Source organism: Poeciliopsis prolifica, unplaced genomic scaffold (assembly GCF_027474105.1).
Source record: "Poeciliopsis prolifica strain line A6 unplaced genomic scaffold, Auburn_PproV2 SCAFFOLD008, whole genome shotgun sequence".
Lineage (NCBI taxonomy): Eukaryota > Metazoa > Chordata > Actinopteri > Cyprinodontiformes > Poeciliidae > Poeciliopsis > Poeciliopsis prolifica.
This window is the reverse complement of record NW_026562383.1, coordinates 14,937,501-14,957,774: the sequence shown is the minus strand read 5'-3', so window position 1 is coordinate 14,957,774 and position 20,274 is coordinate 14,937,501. Positions and strand designations below refer to the sequence as shown.

General features: G+C 38.4%; 1 protein-coding gene across 4 annotated transcripts in view; it reads right to left on the bottom strand.

Annotated features, from left to right (window-relative positions):
- The window catches only part of asic1c (acid-sensing (proton-gated) ion channel 1c), a 99,828-nt gene that overhangs the window by 14,318 nt on the left and 65,236 nt on the right, over nucleotides 1–20,274 (bottom strand). For 2 of the 4 annotated variants that reach the window (XM_055032803.1, XM_055032804.1), the window contains exons 1-8: nucleotides 13,249–13,890; nucleotides 7,386–7,536; nucleotides 6,160–6,287; nucleotides 2,007–2,157; nucleotides 1,853–1,909; nucleotides 1,210–1,363; nucleotides 912–1,003; nucleotides 485–564 (exon numbers count right to left, since the gene is read on the bottom strand). In XM_055032803.1, the coding sequence (XP_054888778.1) occupies nucleotides 485–564; nucleotides 912–1,003; nucleotides 1,210–1,363; nucleotides 1,853–1,909; nucleotides 2,007–2,157; nucleotides 6,160–6,287; nucleotides 7,386–7,536; nucleotides 13,249–13,890 (1,455 nt within the window). Of the gene's footprint in view, nucleotides 1–484; nucleotides 565–911; nucleotides 1,004–1,209; nucleotides 1,364–1,852; nucleotides 1,910–2,006; nucleotides 2,158–6,159; nucleotides 6,288–7,385; nucleotides 7,537–13,248; nucleotides 13,891–20,274 lie in introns of those variants that run through there. The other 2 variants (XM_055032805.1, XM_055032806.1) reach the window with 1 other exon arrangement.

Sequence of the window (20,274 nt, the reverse complement as noted above, 5' to 3'; positions counted from 1 at the left end):
TGATTCCCACATAATGTGACTGATATTGAGGTATTTTTGTTAAGAAGAATAGGAAAAAGCTTCTGTTTCTATGTGAAAAATGTATTCAGAGAAGCTTTTAGTTGTAACAAGAAATGAGGAGGGACATTTTAATTACTGGTGCACTTTCATTCACAAAGCTATTTTTTGGTGGGCATCCTTCTTTTTTCCTGTCCTGTAAGGATTCTGAGGGACAGTCAATGGGATGCAAGTATTTTGCAGATTAATGAACTGTTAAGGAGTCATAGATATGTAAATACTAAAACCTGTAGTGCATATTTACATTTTCCTTGTGAAACTTTGTAGCTCAGCCAATCTTGGTGAGACTACAAAGTAGTCTCACCAAGTACTCTCTAGGCAATATAAAGTCTACATAAAATAAAACAAAAATAATATCGCACTGAAGCTTTGCTATGATAATAGTTCCAAATTACATGTGAATAAGTAAAAAAGGCCAAGTTTTTACCTCGTATAGGTAGTCAAATATTTCCAGTATTGTTAGAACACTGGCTCCAATGAAAAGCCCCATCTGACCTCCAATGTCACCTACAGAGGAAGAGATTAACAGATATAGGCAGGTACATTAATTGAACAATGGTGCATGAAGTCATTCCCATTGCTGTCACATCTAATTCACTGTATCTCTGAGCAATCTGAACAGAGTTGTCAAAAGTGTCCACGCAGGCCCAGTTTCTCATCAGAACCAGCCCTGCTGTCCTTGGAAGAGCATCAGATTATGAAAATGTGTTCAGCCTATCTGAGAGTTCAAAGAGGAAGCCTCAAAGCACCAGGCTCCGATGCACAATGTGAACTTTGCACCAGGGATCTGCTAAGTGCTGATACCAAAGTCATGCTTTTTTCTCTTAGAGAATAGGCAACTGTGAGAGTCTTACCGAGAAGCCCTGCAATTTCATAGGCCTTCTTCTGCTCAATTTTCTCATAGTTTAGAGCTTCAAAGAAGATGTCCAACACCAATATATTTTCTCTGTAGAGGACAGACAAGAGTATACCCAGCACATATTATATCCTGTGATATATAACATTACATCAGTTTATATCTCACATTTACCTGAATAAGATTCTTTCATTATTGTTACATTGAAGGTGAACGATGGAGACTTGGCTCAAAATGCATCAGGAAAAAAAATAAATAGCTGACTAAATACTTCACTGTTACTACATAATACTTACCCAATATATTGCTCAGTTTTGTTGAATTTCTTAGCCAGATATTTAGCAGATGCCTTACTGGGGATCTTTACCATGGACAGCTCCTTGCCATAGCGAGTCATGTTGCAGGGGGTCTGACAGACACAGTAATCGTTGTCTTTCTCTACCAAAAAGTCTGTGGATGATCAAAGTCATTTAAAAATATTGCGATCTCTTTGAAAACAAAGCAAAAAAAAAAAAAGAAAAGAAACAAAAAAAAAAAAAAAACTGCACACAGTAGCTTTTAATTGGTGCTAAAAATACCACGGCATGTAACAGAAATATACTTGCTGCCATCGTTCACTTTCTATGAAAGCAAATAATGACTGAAGCCATCTTACTGGAGAGAAGAGGAGGGAGGAGGGAATAAAACTGGTACAATTTATTTGAGCTCAGCGAAGCACAGTCACATCGCAAATCTTCATAATGGAATTTTTAAACAATAATTTTATTATTTTGCTTCAGCACTATCTGAGAGGAAAGTAATTTCTGAAGCAACATAAGAACTATCTTAAGCCAGGAATATGCTCATGGCAAACCTCCCGAGCGCTGGGTTTCACACTTTAATCCAGAAAAAAAAAAATAATAATAATCATGCTGAACACGATAAAATGTGCAGGCTTACCTAAAGCTGGGTCAGCACAGTCTTTATATTGCTCAGGTGTGCAAACTGTTGAAGTACCTATTTGGAATAATGTAAACGTGAAGCTCGTTACTTATTTAAGCACCACAGGGGGAAAAAAAGATTTTCACAAGCCAGGCTAAATCTGAATTCATACCGGGCATGTGAACCATTCTGCAGTTGCAGTTCTCCAGCAGGTACCGGGTTTCACAGTCAATGCGGCATGCAGTGATGCTGTACGTGGAGAAGAATTCTGAGTCTATCGGTGTGGACTTGCAGTCTCCCCAAGGTTGTGGGAGGTACTGAAGCTGAAAGAGCAAACAGCACATGTTTTCCCTCAGTATGTCGGCTCACAGGATTACACCAAACAACAACAAAAAAAAAAGAAACAAAAGCCCAGTGCACAGCAGAATAAGTACAAAAGAGGACGAGCTCACAAAACCCAACACACATACGTACACTGAAGAAACAGATGTCTTTAAATAAAAATGTGCTCTGAGACACAGGAGGCAAAACATTTGCAGTCAGAACATTATTACTGTTCATGTGTCGCAGCAAGCAGACATCATGCAGAACATTACTGATGCAGGTTTGGTTTCTGGGAGGAAACAGAGAACCATGGGATTAGAGACATTTTTAGAAATTGAAACTTGGATAGTTTTGACAGGACACCACAAACTATGGACAGATTTTGTATCCCTGACAGTAACTTAGTGTTGTTGTTTTTTTTATTTGCTAAAAGCTCAAAACTTTTTTTTCCCCAAAGTGATAATGGAGTAATACGTGTCTTTTGAGGAGAGAGAGTAGTTTAACAGAATTTTGAGTAAGGATGCATGACATCAAAATGTAGAAAATTGAATAGCTGGGAATATTTTCTGGATGCACTATAAAATACCATTCAAATATTGAGGTTTTGATGGCATAGTGGGACAAAATGTGAAAAGGGTTGAGGAATGTTTATACTTTTGCTAGTCTGTACATTTATGAACCTAAAGAAAACTTCAACAGAACAATAGTAATTTTGTTCATATGTATTATTCAGGCTTACAATTGCAGTGATTTGATTAATTTATGTTTGCTTCAGTGTGTCTGGAGTCCATTCAGATCTTCTGCTTCCATTGTACTGAAAAAACTGACATTTAACTACCAACAAGATTTTCAGTTCCCTTTCAATCTTTTCTTTCTTTAGGACTTTGCAGTATTTTTGCAGTAGTTTTCATTGCAACATGGGGCTGACCAGCAATCAGTGCCAAAAGCTTTTTTCCTGGCAAATGTCTCAAAAGAATTGTGTGCTATTGTCACATTGGGGTCAAGTGAAAGTCTCCAGTGTATCTAGCAGTTCTTGCCAGGCCAACTCCAACAATCAAAGGGTTATTTAGTCAATAGGGAGCGACGGAGATGAAGTGCAATTCACTGATTGAGTGGAGCTAAACTGGCAAACATGATTAAGCTTTTATTGAACTCCCTTTCTAGCCCACAGTCTTTCAGATGTGGACATGCACCAGATAGGACCCCCCACCCAAGCGAGCAATGTGCTAGACTAGACCAGGGGATAAAACCTAATGAATCACACTGTCTGGTCTTTTCAGATGCTACAAAGCAGAGTTTCTATACTATGCTCTATTGAGATATATGAGCGAAAACAAAGACTTCATGCTGACAAAGCTGTACATGAAAAGGAAGGGGTACAACTGAACAACAAACAAAATTTTAATTCGAATACAGACTTGGATATGTAACTTAAAGAAATTACACACATTAACTTCTGAACAGAGAAGACAAAGATGTCGAGGCTACACAGCAGAAACTGTTGCAAGTAGTTGCTTCAGCCACACAGAAGGGTGAACAGGCGGGAGGCACGTGAATCCATTCCTTGTAGGGAGGGTAAAACAACGGATAAAAGAGTGGAACTTAACAGGTGTGGAGGAACTGAACAACATGGTATTTCACAGCATGCAGCAAGCCTAGTCACACATACACTACCCTCTGCTCTTGAGTGGAAACGAATGTTTGGAAGCCGGGGGCGACCCCAAAGCCCAGCTCATGGAGGAAAGGAGGCTCTGACTGAGAATGAAGCTGTACCTTTATGCCGGCCTCATAGGACGTCTCATCTAGGGTCAGGGGTGAGGGAACACAGCCCACATCATAATTGAAACCAAAAGGCAAGCAACACTGAGGTAAAGGGCAGAAAGGGATCAGTTGCATCAGGAAAATACCCTGTAAAAGTGAGCGTCCCAAGCAAAAACTCTGCTGCACTGTAGGATTCAGTTTGGATTAGAGATCCATTGTTAAGTCCTATTTTCAGTAGAGGTATTAAAATGAAAACCAGAGGAGGAAGAGACATGTAATGAGCAATTTCTAAATCTTTGAGATCTATTCAGGTTGTTTGAAAGTGAGAAAGGGCAAAACTATGCAGCATAGCAAAGTGGTTTGATGATATCCTTTAGAGGTTTCAACTTCTACATATCATGAAACACGTTGGCAGGGTTAGACCAAAATTCTGACTGGTGTGATGCAATGAATGATTGAATTCAACTCAGTCCTGTTTCAGGATCGGGTTTTAAAATCCAACTCCTCTGAAAAAGGAATCACAAATGAAAATGTGGAAATCACATCTCGTTTATCTTAAAACTACAACATTGGCAGCATACTGTACTCATAGCATAGGACACTAACTGATATAAATGTTTGCCAGACTTTAATGATAACCTAATTAATGCACCCATCTTTCAATTCCTAAACACATTGCTGCTATGGCTGCTTGTGTCATGATTATTAATGACTAATCTATGGTCTTTTGCTCTCAGGATGAAACACTGTGATGGTGATTAATATACCTGATTCGCTTGTTGAAGACAGTTGAATGATGGTAAACTTTGAGCACTGATGACATTTAAAAGAAGAAAATAAGAGAGTCTCATTTTTCACAGCAAGTTCTTCACAACAATTTAATGCATAATCTTTTTGTGGTGTCCAAGTGCCAAAAATATGCCTCAATCATCCCATGCTATTCTGCTCAAACAAGACAGATTCTACATTAACATTTGGTTCATGCTGATGAAGCAGCCAAGCTGATTAACTTTCGGAGCAAAATCATTCAAATCTGGCTTCATTAATTGCTAAGGAAATTAATTTGATTAACAGCTCAAGTATCCCTTACTTCACTAAAACTGATTATGCGCTAGAAATTTTAATGAGCCAGGAGCACAATGCAAAAATACAGTTGATCATAAGGCATAATTATTATAATCATTGTAAAATGTAAAGCTCTTTATAGCACCACTGCATTTTTAACATAAGCTTTTTGCCTTTTCTGTCCCTGCGTCTGTCTGAAAACGAGATGACCGATGTTTGTCTTGTGTGTTTTCCTAGAAAAGAGGAAAAAAAAAAGACACATGGGGAATCTGTACTACAGGCAACATCATACAAATGCTGGAGAGTTTCATTAGATTTGGATTGGAAATCCATGTGTTCTCACTGTTATGACTATCCATGACGGCCCTTTCAATCAATTCAGGCTCCAATGTAGTTATTACTTTTCATCCTTCACTGACGGCGGTGGGGCCTGGGCTGTCGTGCAAATTTTCTGCAGTCAACAAACCCTGCCACAGGCATTTCTTCTCGTCATAAAATTGTGTCCTTAAATCAAAGTCTGTGCAAAATAACTGTAGGTCATTGCTCTCATAAAAAAGTATGCTTTTAGAGCCGCTGGAAGTGGAAAACTAGCCATCATAACAAGAAGTCTGCCACGTTTCTTTTTTACACCTTTCCCTCAAGAACTTATCCAAGTGTTTTCAGATTTTTTGTTATTTTTAGCTGGTGATACTGTAAGATGATGCAAGATATTTTTTTTCTTTTTGAAACCTGCAAATAAAAGCACTTTGAAATAAAACATGCTGCACTTCACTTTGTAAATGCTGACAGGTTTTGAAGTGATCAAAAAGCCACATTCATATTTTTCCTCCTTGGCTAAAAATAAAGGACTCAGTCTGAGCAGCCATATATTTTTGCATGCTTTGCAGTCCTAAGTGGTTTTGGCTCTGTAAGGAACATTACACTCATATGCTTCCATCTAATCATTACTTGGCCCTGCTCTTTCAATAATTCTTGGCTGCTTTAATTCCCCAAGTTTCATTTAGTGAAAACCACACTAACTCCACTTTTCGCAGAGAGGGGAAATCAGCGATCTGATTTTGCTCCATGCACTGTCACACAGCGATAATGGACACTAGCTGGCAAAAAATTTGGGGACAAACACTCAGTGAGGCAGAGTGGGAAAGAAAAGGGGTTGGAGGCTGATTGTTAGATACCAGTTGCTGCTGACATGACACAAAAGTTTGAAAACCAGGGGCTACACCGAATCCCAGCTGGTCAATGAAGGGTGGCTCGTCTTGGCTGTGGATCTGAACCTTGATGCCTGCTTCATACGATGTCTCATCTGTGGATACAGCACGGCAGAAAATATAACATTTACGGCCATCAAAGGGAAGCCGCTCTGTGGGTGTTTTTTTTCGGTTTCAGCACTCTATGATTAACAATTTTTGCAATAAGAGTGTTTTAAAACCTTCTGGGTGAAACAATACCAATGAAACTGCTGGTGTGTTAGTTCACTTTAAATAGATTCACAACCAGTAATGTCCCTGTATATTGCAATAGAGATTTATTAGAGCACATGTTATTGGACCACAGTAGTGCACCTGAAGAAAAACAATGGAAACAATAAAACATAAGAAAACAATACAATACTACAGATGAATTTTTTAAAATCTTTTCCATAGTGCTTCTGAAAATATTAATATCACTTGAGTCGTTTTTAAGCAACAGACCAACTAAAACAAATAAATAAATAGTTTTAGTGTATTTTGCCATGAGTTTGTATTTAGACCTCCTGAATTCTTTCAGGGTATGAAAGAATTCTGTATAAGTGTTTCACAGCTATGGATGGGGATTTTTGCCCATTCCTGTGTAAATGAATTGGCAATCTGACAATGTAAACTCAGTCAGATTAGATGAAGAACATCTACAAACAGCTATTTTGAAGCCTTGCTACTTATTTTTAATTGGATTTAATTCTGAGGGCCGGCAGGGCCATTCTATCACATGGATATGCTTGAATTAAACCATTCCATTGAAGCTTTTTAGGTTTGCTGTCCCACTGGAAGCTGAATGTTGACCCAAAGTCGTATGAATTCAGCAGCTTCTTGCAGGTTTTTTTCTTAAGCATTGCTTTCTATGGGTCTGTTCTCAGTAGGTTTTGTTTAGTGGTATTTAAGTGGCTTGTATTGATCACAAATACAAGCCACACGGTTTTTGCTTCGTTACAACAATATTGGAAAATACAATTCTCCTTTTGCTTTAATTACAGAAGATCCCAATTAAATACTCAGAAGGTTGTGATTGTAACATGATAATATGTGAAAGAAATCAAGGGGCGGGAATATTTTTGCAAGGACTGGTAGATCCTTATATGGAGAGGTTTCCATAAGTCTGTTCACCTGTTAGTATAAGTAAGAACAGTGTTTAAAGTTGCACTGACCTGTCTCCCCCCAAACAGGCAGGTATTCATCCTGCTGGATATCCAGCATGATTTCCAGGCCATTCCCTGTGCCTCCTTTCAATGTGGTCAGCAGAGGGTTGCCATCTAACCCTGAGTTGAAGGTGTAGCATTTCCCGTAGCGTGTGTAAATCTGTAAACAGAGAACAAAAAAAGCCCCAAAAAGAGAATGAGTATGAGTAACAACCTCACCACAGCACCACTGCAAGCTGTGCACCAGTACAAGATGTATTACATGTCAGTATGTAATTGTGTAGAAGAGGTAGTCATTGCAGAGGTTTTCTGATTATCAGAGAAAGAAGCACTGGCTTTGAACAGGCACTAGTTTAGAAAATTAATGAATGCACCTCGGTGGCAGCAACTGCCATCTATTTTTACCCAATTTCACTGCAAAGAAAAGTAGTCCCCTGAGTGACTTATTGTAAATATAGTGTTTAAACATCCTTGAATCAGAAACTCAGACAGAAAAATCTATCCGATCTCAGATGAAACCTCTAACTAGGATCGAAGCAATGCCAGAATAGTACAGCAGCTCTTAATATTTAACCCTCTGATGCATAAGAGGGTCCAATTAGAGATTAGAGACATCCTTGGGATTCCCCTGGAGGAGCAGGAACAAGTGACTGGGGAGCGCAAACTGTGGGCCTCCCATCTTAGGCTGCTACCCCACAACCTGACCTCAGATAAACGGAAGATGGATGGATGGATGGATGGATGGATGGATGGATGGATGGATGGATGGATGGATGGATGGATGGATGGATGGATGGATGGATGGATGGATGGATGGATGGATGGATGGATGGATGGATGGATAAAAACACATACATACACACCCCCACATGCGTGATACACACAGCACAATAGAATACAGATGGCAATGTTAACAAGCTTGGTTCGCTAGCCAGTTTCAAGAAACGTGCTCCTCCCACCTCCCCTTACTCCCTCACACACACACACCCACATACACATCGTTCCATTATTTTACAACACTGCTGTTGTTAAATTGCTGTCATTTTTTTTTCAAATGTTCTAAAAATCATCACAAATCTTGTACAATTACTTATAAAAATGCTTACAAAAGTGAAATGAAAATATTTCATACTAAACATTATTTTGAATCAAAATGACCAAAGTAGCATGAAAACACATTGATTTAAACACGGGTCCAAAAAGACCCGCTCACGGAAGACTGTATAGTCAATACGTCATTCAGCAGAGGGTTAATATAGAGTCACTGCAGGTATTTTTTTTACGCCAAAAAACTTCCACATTCAAAGAGCTTTTTCCGCAGCATGTGTGGATGGTTATGTTGTTTTAGAAAAACTTAAAAATTAACTTATCTTTAGAAATAATTAGCATGATACTATTGATATGCCAAAAAGTTACATAATCAAATGATGCAGACATAGTGGAACTAACTTAAAGAAATGATGATTCAGTGTACAGGGAGAAGTTGCCAAATAAAAAATAAAAAAAACAATGATTATCAACTTCCAAAGGTCACAATATTAACATCAGCAATTGTTCAGCACAGAGAGATAACATTCTTTGGAGTATTGATCTCTGGGAACTTGAAACTGGCCTAGCAGAGACCGCAATGTCCGAGCAACAAACCACACTGTTCCTACAACCATCCTCAGAGCATTCTGCACTTCAGAATGGTACTCCATCTGCAATAGGCTAACAAGAGCGCCCTGCAGAGGACAGTGAGAGGAGCTGGGAAGATCCTTGCAGCGTCCTTACCTTCTGTCTGAGGTTTGTTTCTGAGCCTCTGCAGGAACAGAGATCTCAATATTGTCACCAACTCCATAAATCCTCTCCGGGTGCATAAAATTCAAAGCTGAACAAGCAGACAACAACGCCCCTTTCATTCTTAAATTTAATTGTTTTAAATTGATGCTGCTGAGATTATGCACATCACATCAATACGCCTATTTTATATTCTATCTATTTTATGTCTTTCTCTAATTGTGGTTTATGTGTTTATAATCTTCTAACACTAATCTGTCTATTGAGTGGTGACTTGAAACAATGAAACACTGTCTCGTTTTATACACCATAATGAAATTACAACTAATTCATTTGACTGAAACCGAGAAACTCCACAAACCCCTACTTAGAATCAGATTGAGACAGAATCAAAGTGCAGAACTGGCTGGCAACACATATTACAAAATAGTGAACATTTACAGCATACCGCATTGCAACAAATAGCAATGTTTGCTGCGATGCCATTGTAAGTTGTTGAGAGTTCACAGCAAATAAGCATACTATAACAGGACAGCTATGAAAAAGCCATCACTACAGTAGCTCTACACACGCAATTGAATCTCATGAGCAAAAAACAAACAAACATTGGAGTCTAAAACAAGTGAATATGTTATAGTTGATCTACTAAAACATTTAACACAAAATACCTTTGCAGAAATGGCTTAATAATATCATAAATTCATACATATAATCATTATTTTATCGGGTATATTTGTTCAGTAACTTAGTAACACAAAAACGGGCCAATAACATGGTAGCAACACAATGCATTTATTCATGTGGTGACAAAAAGTTGAGAAAGATTATTATTTGTAATAAATAATATGAGCTGATCTCTTGTTAACACATGTTTTAAGACCTCCGTCTTACTCAAAAGTAGAGAAATAAAACAATTGCTGCAGAAAGTTACAATAAAGACTTATATTTCCAGCTTATTAAATAATTAATTCCAGTGTATTGATTAGAGCCATTCAAGTATTAGAAGAACTCAACACCATAGAAAACTGGAGAAAGCTCAGACAATGGCTTTCAGCCATTTATGTATCTTTAGCACTTGTCTAAACCAACCTCACATCAGAAAAGACAAACTCCAGCTCTTGGTGACTTTTCATCAGTTATCCTCTATAGCAAGGCTGTGTTAAAGGGTCTGCTGGCGGAAACCCAGGCAGCTGGGCAAAGTTGATCTCCAGAGATCAGAGTCAGTGTTCCGTGCCCGACTCACACAGGCTTTCGAGCAGCTCAGACAGATGCTGTTCGACAGAGCTTTAAGCCTTTTCCCACTGCAGGCCATATAATGAGGTCTGCTAAGTGACTCGAAACCATCTAACTGGTGAGTTTTAAAAATTTTACACAGCAATTTAAATAAAACACCAGGGCCAGAAAGTCACACTTCAGCTACGACAAGAGATGCTTCAGACACAACCACAGCTTAAATGCAAAATATGACTGTCTTTGGCTATGAAGATGGATTTTTATTTTTATTTTTTAATACAGTAGAAGTTCTGCACTGATATTTTAATGTAACAGTGAAACTGTTGTGGCCAATTGAGATCTTTCTACAATTGTATTTCAGATATCCAACTGCTTAAAGTTGTCACTGTCACCTGTTTAGGTTAAACACTAATCAAGTTTCAGGCACTAAAAATAGAGTTTGACTGTGTAGCCTACCCTACAAAACTCAGAAAATTTACATGAGACCCTAAGCAGAATCTGATTTGGACTCTGCACTAATAATATTAAAATTGAAATAGAAGCACCTTGTTTCATGGTAAATACAGCAGAGCTCTTAACAATTTTGATGACATACACAGATTCTGATTTGCTCCTTCCACATTTTTCGCGTCCCATTGTTTACAAAACATATGTGGAAGTAAATTTAATTCTAAGACCTGATCATCTGTTTTGCAGGGGTCCGTTTAATTGGTTCCACTCTCAAGGAAACATGCTGGATTTAATTGCAGATAGAGTGTACATTAAATGTGACTGCACTGAAGAAAAAAGTTTTTCTTCTATCTTTTGATTTTTAATTATGGTTACAAAAAGTTGTTAAAAACCACAGGTTTTTAACTATGGTTAAAAATCACTATATCTGTACCATCTGTAAAACATTATTTTACATGGGGTATAAAAAAGTGACAATGTTGCTGTGAATATTATTGATAAGTCTACTTCAAATTAGAAGTTGATGGTGAAAGATTTGAAATTTGTTCTGCTTGATTTTGTGAAGTAAAATTCCTTCCACTTGTTTTCACTCAGCCACATTTTCTAAACACCTTGCTCCTCCATCAGATCAGTACAACACTCCTTCGAACCAATCCACACAAGTGTCCTTATTGGTAGTAATTTGTAAATTATGTATGCCAAATCTATCAACAGTAAAACACATTGCTGCATTTAAAACTCTCCCACATTTAGTACTGGGTCTGTCAGAGACTGAAGAGTGGAGAGGGAAGCAGGACTAGTTAAAGCCTGAAAAACAACAACATTAATATAGATTGTTGTCCTACTGCATCACCCAACTGCCTTTTAGCTTAAGGTTGCAATGGGCAAACAACCTCTTTGAGGATTTTATGGTAGAGAACTGAATTGATGTTTCCATCAATTACAAGTCATCCAGATCATCAAGCAGCAAAACAGACCTAGACCATCATTTTACCACTATGGTTGACGTCCTGAGAAACCATCAGAGTATTGTTGGTTAAATATGAGATGGAATTTTATTCTTCAAAAGCTGGTTTGGCACTCTACCATTAATGTAATTTTACCCAGTCACTTTCTTACTGTGGAAGCACTAATGATGGCTTGAATGGCAGAAAAAGAGGCTTGCAGTTCTTAAAATAAGTTATGAAGGTCTGTTTCTTCTGGGAAATCTCCCCATTGCTCAGGGTTTTCTAAATTTGTCGAATGACTCTCACTGTGGTTCACTGGCACACCAAAGACGTAGAAATAATGATGTGTTGCACTGAGACGTATTTCATCCCTATTTTCATTGTCAGATAGGCTCTATTTAAGTGAATTTCCTGATGCTACAGGTATTGCAGTAATTAGGTCGAGCTGCTGAAATTGCACCAAGTTTTCCAAAAAGGGTTGCTAATCACAGTTAATTTATTATTTAAATAGACCTTAACAAGTCTAGTTCAGAAAGCTTTATTTCCCCTAATAAAGGAAATCACCAGAGGAAATTTGCTTTTTGCATTTATTGATGCTGTCTTTATCTAGAAATAAAATTGTTGGATGATCTGAAACAAAGCAAAATCCAAATAATTCTGAAAGATTAATATATTTTTTTGCATCAATAATGTTTATTTAAGATAAAGTGTAAGTAAAAAAGTGTTTGTTGAAGTTTTATTCTAAGAAAGAAACAACTCAATTAAAAAGCCTTAAATATTCTAAACTGCACAGAAATAATTCAATACCACAGGTTTTGTTTGTTAATTTGATTAAATTCTAAATAAATTCACATTTTCAAAGAATTTTAAAAGTAATTTAAATACTTTTGATAAAGGTAACTATAACTTTAGGTTTAAAATTTGCAGGCCCAAGTCAAGCTGCTGCTGAAGCCCTGGAGGAAATTATGCAGCCTGTGAGTTCATTTATACCTTAGAATCCAGATCATCAAAAATTTAGGTTTGCATTAGTTATATGACTCCATGCCTTTTCCTCATACTATATAGATATTTAATTTGAAAAACATTTTTTATTTAAATTTTGAATGATCCCTGATATATTGACATTCATATTTGTCTTTCAGTATTATTATCTTCACTGTACGTTCCAAATTTTCAATGATCACTGTTACATAAAGGATGTTTAAAAATTGACATCCTACGTCGAGACAATGACTGTGAGCTACTGTACTTGTTTTCTTATGAGGCTTTTCTTTAATGAGAAACAATAAGTTTGAGAGAAAAAACAGGACTGGCTTTTTTTTCACCTCCTAAACATCAACACCTCAAAACAGCCTGAGAGAAATCTTGTTCTAAAGAGGCTTTGTCAAATAAATTATTAATGCACCTTGCAAGCAACACTCATACCCACACCTGGCAAGCACCATCCTTCTCTTTCTACATACAGTGCTGAAGTTTTTGTAGGTGCAGGTCTCCCCACGAAACCTGCACTCCAGCAGCATGTCCTCCAGCTGGTGGCTGAGTCGACTCATCATCTCCGTGGTGTTGACTAGATAATCAGGAGGTGGGGTGTAGTTCTGAAAGTCCAGCAGACCCAGGAGAGCTGGTTTATGGCTTTCTTTCAGGATGGACAGGCTCCTTTTTATGATAGTGTGGTTGGGATACATGAGGTCCATCCAGTAACCACTATGATACAAGTCATCCTGAGTCATACTAGATGCACGAAACACATTCTTGTTGCAGAAAGTGACAGCTGGGAAGGACATATTGTGAGCCCAAACCATGTAGATCTTTGTGACAGCAGGGTAGGACATCAGGTAGAGGATCCGGTTCCAGGACCAGGTGCACAGAAGACTTATGCAAAGAAAGAAGGCCAGAGTCCAGATGAGCTGCTGTGGTTTCGACTTGTTCGGACAGAATATGAACTTCAAACCATGGATTTTGGTCCTCCTGATGAAAGACACAGTGATCTCTTTGAGAGGCGTTTTGAGCATGCTGGACGTTGCCTGTTGGACAGCAGTCTCCTGGGCATCAATCGGTTTGTTTGACCCCAGGGAGATTGATTCAGATGTAGGTGCTTTGACCATAATTGCAAAGGCAAGTGCTTCGTGATCAAGTGCAGTTTCTTAGCAGCCCTCAGCAGACCACAATTTCCTCCCAGTGGCTTTCACAATCATGTTCCGTTTTATGTGTCAAAAAATTCCAGCTGGCAGACACTGAGGTCTGAGTGCACAGCGGTCTGATAAAATCAAAAGAAGTGTGCTCCTTTTAGAAGGTAAATTCGATTTACATAATGATTCACTTATGATAAATACAGCTGAATCACTCCGGAGACAAAAAATAATCAGCATAACTATCACCAGTCCTTCACCAAGAGATAGACAGGCGTGATAATTGCAGATGTGAAGCGACGACTCCACTCCCAGAGGTAATCACTTTGAGAAGCCGGAGAGACTTACCTCTCTGTGGCTCAGATCCTTCACTCCTCCATCTCCCTTTCTCCAGTGCCAGACAATACTCACAGATTTCGGTTGTCTCTGTGTCAGTGCAGCAGCTGCCCAGAACTCAACTCCTCCTTTTTGCCACACATTGAAGAGAAGCTTTTTAGCCTGTTGACTTGAAGCCTGCAGAAGGGAAAATAAAGCTTGTTGCCCACCCTTTTCCACATGCACTCTCCTCACAGTCGAATGGAGAATGAGGTGGAGCCAGTGGATGAAATTGTTTTCCTCTGGTGATGAAGTAGACCTCCAATAGTACCGAGAGGCGGAGGGTGGTGATATTGATCAAATCAGAAACACCTAGTGTAAAGAAAATCTTCAAAAAGAAAAAAAGATGAAGTCTGAAACTCAGACTTCATCCAAATTTACTTCGTCTAAAGGATCTGCAGCAAGTTCATGGGTCGATAAAACTATATAATTGATAACTGTGGTGGCTACTCGACAAAAAAAAACCCCACAAAATCCCCTTAAAAATGTGTCAAGACAGTTTCGCAGACCATTTTATAGCAGGTTTCTCTACCTAAATAAACTATAATATATAAAACTGAAAGTAATTTGTACTCCTGGTGCCTGCAGGTGTGACTTTGGTTGAATTTCAGAGTGATTTCTCCATTTATGAAAGCCTGTAAAGATTTTGTTTGTCCTGAAGCTGAGATTCAAACTTACTTTATCATCTTTTCATTCGTAAAGCAACATTTTTGTTTCCAGTCTGGAAAACAAGGATTGAAGAAAATGAACTAATATAAATTTTATTGCTATGAAACACAAAATTGTTGAAAAACTGCTGAAGAATACATTTCCTTGATAAACAACATGCTATTGAAATCTTTAAATTGTGAATAATGATTTTGAACTAATTAAATATGCCCCAAAAGCTGGAAATTATTTGTTTTAATGTAGTATGGACCTCTGTCATTGGAGCAATGTGACTGCAAGAGCTTATCTGCTGGTTCTTAATCAAATAATACAAACTATTTTATACAAAACAACAACAAGCTATTTATAACCTAAAATACATTTTCAGTACTGTATATATGAGAATAAGCTATAGAAACTACTGAGCCCTTTGATATGGGCTGTCAGGTCCCAGTATGACCAGTGACAGAGTCTGGTCCGCATCGCCGGCAATAAGTCGGGCTTGTTTCCGGTGAGAGTTGGACTCCGCCAGGGCTGCCCTTTGTCACCAATTCCGTTCATTACATTCATGGACAGAATTTCTAGGCGCAGCCAAGATGTTGAGGGGATCCGTTTTAGTGGCCTCAGGATCACATCTTTGCATTTTGCAGATGATGTGGTCCTGTTGGTGTCATCATGTGGTGATTTTCAGGTCTCGCTGGAGCTGTTCACAGTCCTGCCCCAAGTGGAGGAGATCAAGCATCTTGGGATCTTGTTCACGAATGAGGGAAGAAAGGAGCGGGAGATCAATAGGCAGATTGGCGCAAAGTCTGCCTTGAAGTGGGCACTGTACTGGTTGGTCGTGGTGAAGAGAGAGCTGAGCCAAATAGCAAAGCTCTCGATTTACTGGTCGATCTATGTTCCTACCCTCATCTATGGTCATGAACTTTGGGGTCGTGACTGAAAGAACGAGATGATGGATACAAGTGGTCGAAATGGGTTTTCTCCATAGGGTGGCTAGGCTCTCCCTTAGAGATAGGATGAGAAGCTTGGTCATCCGGGAGGAACTCAGAGTAGAGCCGCTGCTCCTCCACATCGAGAGGAGCCAGTTGATGTGGCTCAGGCATCTGGTCAGGATGCCTCCTGGATGCCTCCCTGGTTAGGTGTTCCTCCCACTGGGAGGAGGCCCCGGGGAAGACCCAGGACATGGTGGAGGGTCTATGTCTCCCAGCTGGCCTGGAAAAGCCTTGGGGTTCCCCTGGAGGAGCTGGAAGAAGTGGCTGGGGAGAGGGAAGTCTGAGCCTCCCATCTGAAACTGCTACACCGCGACCCGACCTCGGATAAGCGGCAGACGATGGATGGATGGATGGATGGATGGATGGATGGATGGATGGATGGATGGATGGATGGATGGATGGATGGATGGATGGATGGATGGATGGATGGATGGATGATGGATGGATGGATGGATGGATGGATGGATGGATGGATGGATGGATGGATGGATGGATGGATGGATGGATGGATGGATGGATGGATGGATGGATGGATGGATGGATGGATGGATGGATGGATGGATGGATGGATGGATGGATGGATGGATGGATGGATGGATGGATGGATGGATGGATGGATGGATGGATGGATGGATGGATGGATGGATGGATGGATGGATGGATGGATGGATGGATGGATGGATGGATGGATGGATGGATGGATCATCTGTTTTAAAAGCAGGTATGAAAATTCTCCGTATTAGAAACCACCAAAAGTGCAACAACATCAAGAAGCAAAATGGTGAATTGAACAGTGTTATTGAATTTCTCTGCATTAAGGATATGATCTAAGTATGTCCTGGAGAAGATTATAACTAAATAACTAATGCAACATTAATTTTAACTTGACTTTAAGCTGACATGTCTTCCGTGGTTCCAGGAGATTTTGGAGGAAAATCTCCTGGAACCACAATGTTCTGGTGGCATTCCAAACACATGAAGTGAATATCCAGGCTGATCAGCAACAAGTCAAAAAACCAGGTGTTTTTTACACTAAATAAGGTTATCAAAATGTAAAAACGTCACACTTCTAAACTTTGTATGATCTTGTAGTTGAATGTTTTCTTTTCTCTTCACATTTACAGATGATAGATCAGGAGAGTTCTCCGATTATTCTGAGCATGAAACAAACTTCAATGGCAAGATGGTGGAGGTTCATTATTGTGTCAGCAGCATATCTGTGTTCTGAGTAATGAATAGAAGAGACCGGTATCAAGGATGTTAAGCTTGGGAGCACCTGCATAGCTTAATCATCAGAATTTGAAGGAGGAAACACGTCTTATGGTTAAGTCACATTTCCCTTAGGCCACTGCCTGCTCTCAGTCCGCAAATTTATTGTAATCTTTGGAACAGCTGCTGCTGTTCTCAAGGGGTTCATCAATTATTACAATAAGAAACTGAAATGAACACATCATGCTCCTTAGCAAAATGCCTAAAAATATAAAAATAAATCCCCTTTTATTGGGCTTCTAATAGAAGGATGTACAATGAAATGTGCACATATGCCCAAGTTGGTCACATAGGTGCTGGGGAATTGAGAGTTGTGAAATTGTGGCTTTTCTAGACAACAGATTAAAAAAAAATAAAAAATTCAGTGCAGTCAGTAAAAATAAAATTTTGAATTCATGTGCCTGATTCCTGACCTAAGTAGTATGGAAAACCCCTTATCTACATCCTCATTTGATCTTCTATTTGCAAAAACTAGTGGTAATGACTGCTGTTCCTTTCAAAGATGTTTGTGGTTGGAATTTTATTTTTAGTCCTACTTTAATTGGGTCTTTTATTTTCATATTTATCATATCCACAAGCTCCATTACAGACAGTCTCAGACAGTTATGATTAAGGCAGTGCTTTCTTTGTTTCCACATCTATAAGCTTGTGCACATTTCTCTGTTGTGGGGGAGCAGGTGGTGAAGAGGGCTCTTTTGTGTTTGTATGGACAAAAGAGTGACTAATTGATTGACGAGTGTAGCACTTCTTCAAAAAAAAAGAAAGAAAGAAAAATACAATGCACAAGTTGATCCACATGTTAGCTTAAATGTTACTGTCCTAACTTTTAGTCCTGTAAGAAAATAATGAATTCAAAATGAAAGAGTAGCTCTTTGTTACCCAGTTTTACTTGATCTTAAGTTGTGGTCAAAGTAGTATTTTAACCTTAGTACTATTTGTTATCAGAACATGAATAACAAAAAACTAGAAAAAAAACCCAAAACAAAACAAAACTTTGGGACAACAGAAAAAGTTATTTTCTTCTCTGCATACATTCTTTCTCTTATAGCTGTTCTACATCATGTCAACCCCACTGAGGCTGACAAGAAAAAAAAAATATATATATATTTTTAGCTTTTTGTGTCAAACATTTTTTTTAAACTATTGGTTAGATTAAAAAAAAAAACATTTTGCCATAGAGAATTCCATTCATGATCAACATCTGTTTTCTGACATAAACATTAGTATGTCTGAAATTTCTTTCTTCCTTCCAGGCTTAAAGAATGTGTGATGCAGGAAGCTCTCCGCGATCACAGAATCATCCCCTGCCAGCAGTTCAAACCAAAGTACCGTTTCATTACGTTGAGCTCCAGAGGTTACACACAGCCGATAAAGTTCAATCATCACTCGTCTTTCAAAAACATGGTCTCTCTGTGCTTCACAAATATATCCAATTATATACATATGCCAGGTTAAATGGTAATGTATATCATATTTTGGAGCCTGAAAATTTAAATTTTATCTAAATGTCAGTGCAGGTATGAGACATAAATGGGATTTTTCATTATTTGCAGTGATTTTAAAACACTTTTTAAATGAATGTCAGACTTTGTAGCTTACTGTGCTGAATTTGTTTTCTTCACAAGTAAAGTTATTTCTAGTATAATATAGCCAAAGGTTATATGCAAGAGGTCCTGTGCAGAAAATGTGGGCGAGCTTCCTGAAAATAAACTCACCTAAAACACTCTCTGTTGCAAACACTTTGTTGTCTCCTCGGGGGAATGAATTACCCAGACTGACGGACAAAGACATGACACAGTTGATGTAAAGCAGATAGCTCCAGCAGGCAATAACAATACAGACCCCTGGGTGCTGTTCATGAGTAAAGTTTTTTCAGGTAGGAAACTTTCCTTTTATGTGGGCCTTCTGTTGGTAAAAATGTCCTGCTAATGTTTGCAGAACCTTTTATGAATTAAAATATTAACCCAGAAAGAGATTCAGCTTTGATGGCCAAGTTGATGAACACAGGCCAGTTTACTTCAGTTTTATAGCCACTCAGTAAATGGTGTGTATTTAAATAGACACAATTTAACAATATATGTTCATGCAAAATTATCAAACTGTGTCCTCAATTAGCTACAGTCTTCATTCGTCTTCTCATTGTCCAAGCCAAATGAATGAAAAAATGTTTTATTGTGGCTGCTGTATCATTTTATCATCCTTTTCTTCCTCTACCCATCAATACATATGTAACATTAACTTGAAGTGACCGCTTGGAGCAAAACAACATCTAGCTGAGAGAAAACTGGAGAGAACGGGTGAAATGACTGGTGGTGTCCTTTGAAAAACATTTAGACAACTACATTTACAGCTATATTATATAGTGAATTAAATCCTAATTAGTAAAACTGACTGTGTATAAAAAATATCATTGTCACAATCACGACATAACATACTCACTACAAAGCAAAGTTGCTAAGATAGCTAAAGGAGGTGAAGGAGATCAATCTTTTCACAGATTATCTCTCATTATACATTGTCATGACGGGGTGACAGTTTTAGGCAATGTGTAAAAAACTTTTTTTTATATATATATAAAAGTTACATACTGCACCTTTAATGTAAGGTATATACAGCATTCTCTCTTGTCCTGGTTTCCTTGCTAAATCCATTCAATCCACCAGTTTGTTGGTCACTATTACCGCCCATCTCATGTTTATTGCACTTAATGTAATACACTTACTAACATCTCTGGTATTGCAGCACCATCAAGTATAAGTACTAGCAAGCTTGAATTAATCTTTTCTGTGTGTATATTAAACATAGGAATGTTTCATTTAGACTGTGTGTAAGCTGAAGCAGAAGCTGATCATCCCAATGTAATTACTAAGTCTTGATGCAGCACAATTTTCAAAGTCCAAAAGAGATACCATTTTGTTTCATGTGAAATGAAATGAGAGAAATTTAATAGGGTTTAATTCTCAAATTTTTACATGCACAGCTTCATTTAAGACCTAACTCACTCCTCCAGGGCTGTCCACGAATGACACAAACCATCCTCTTTCATGTCAAAGCCAAGCTGAGCCCCAGAGGT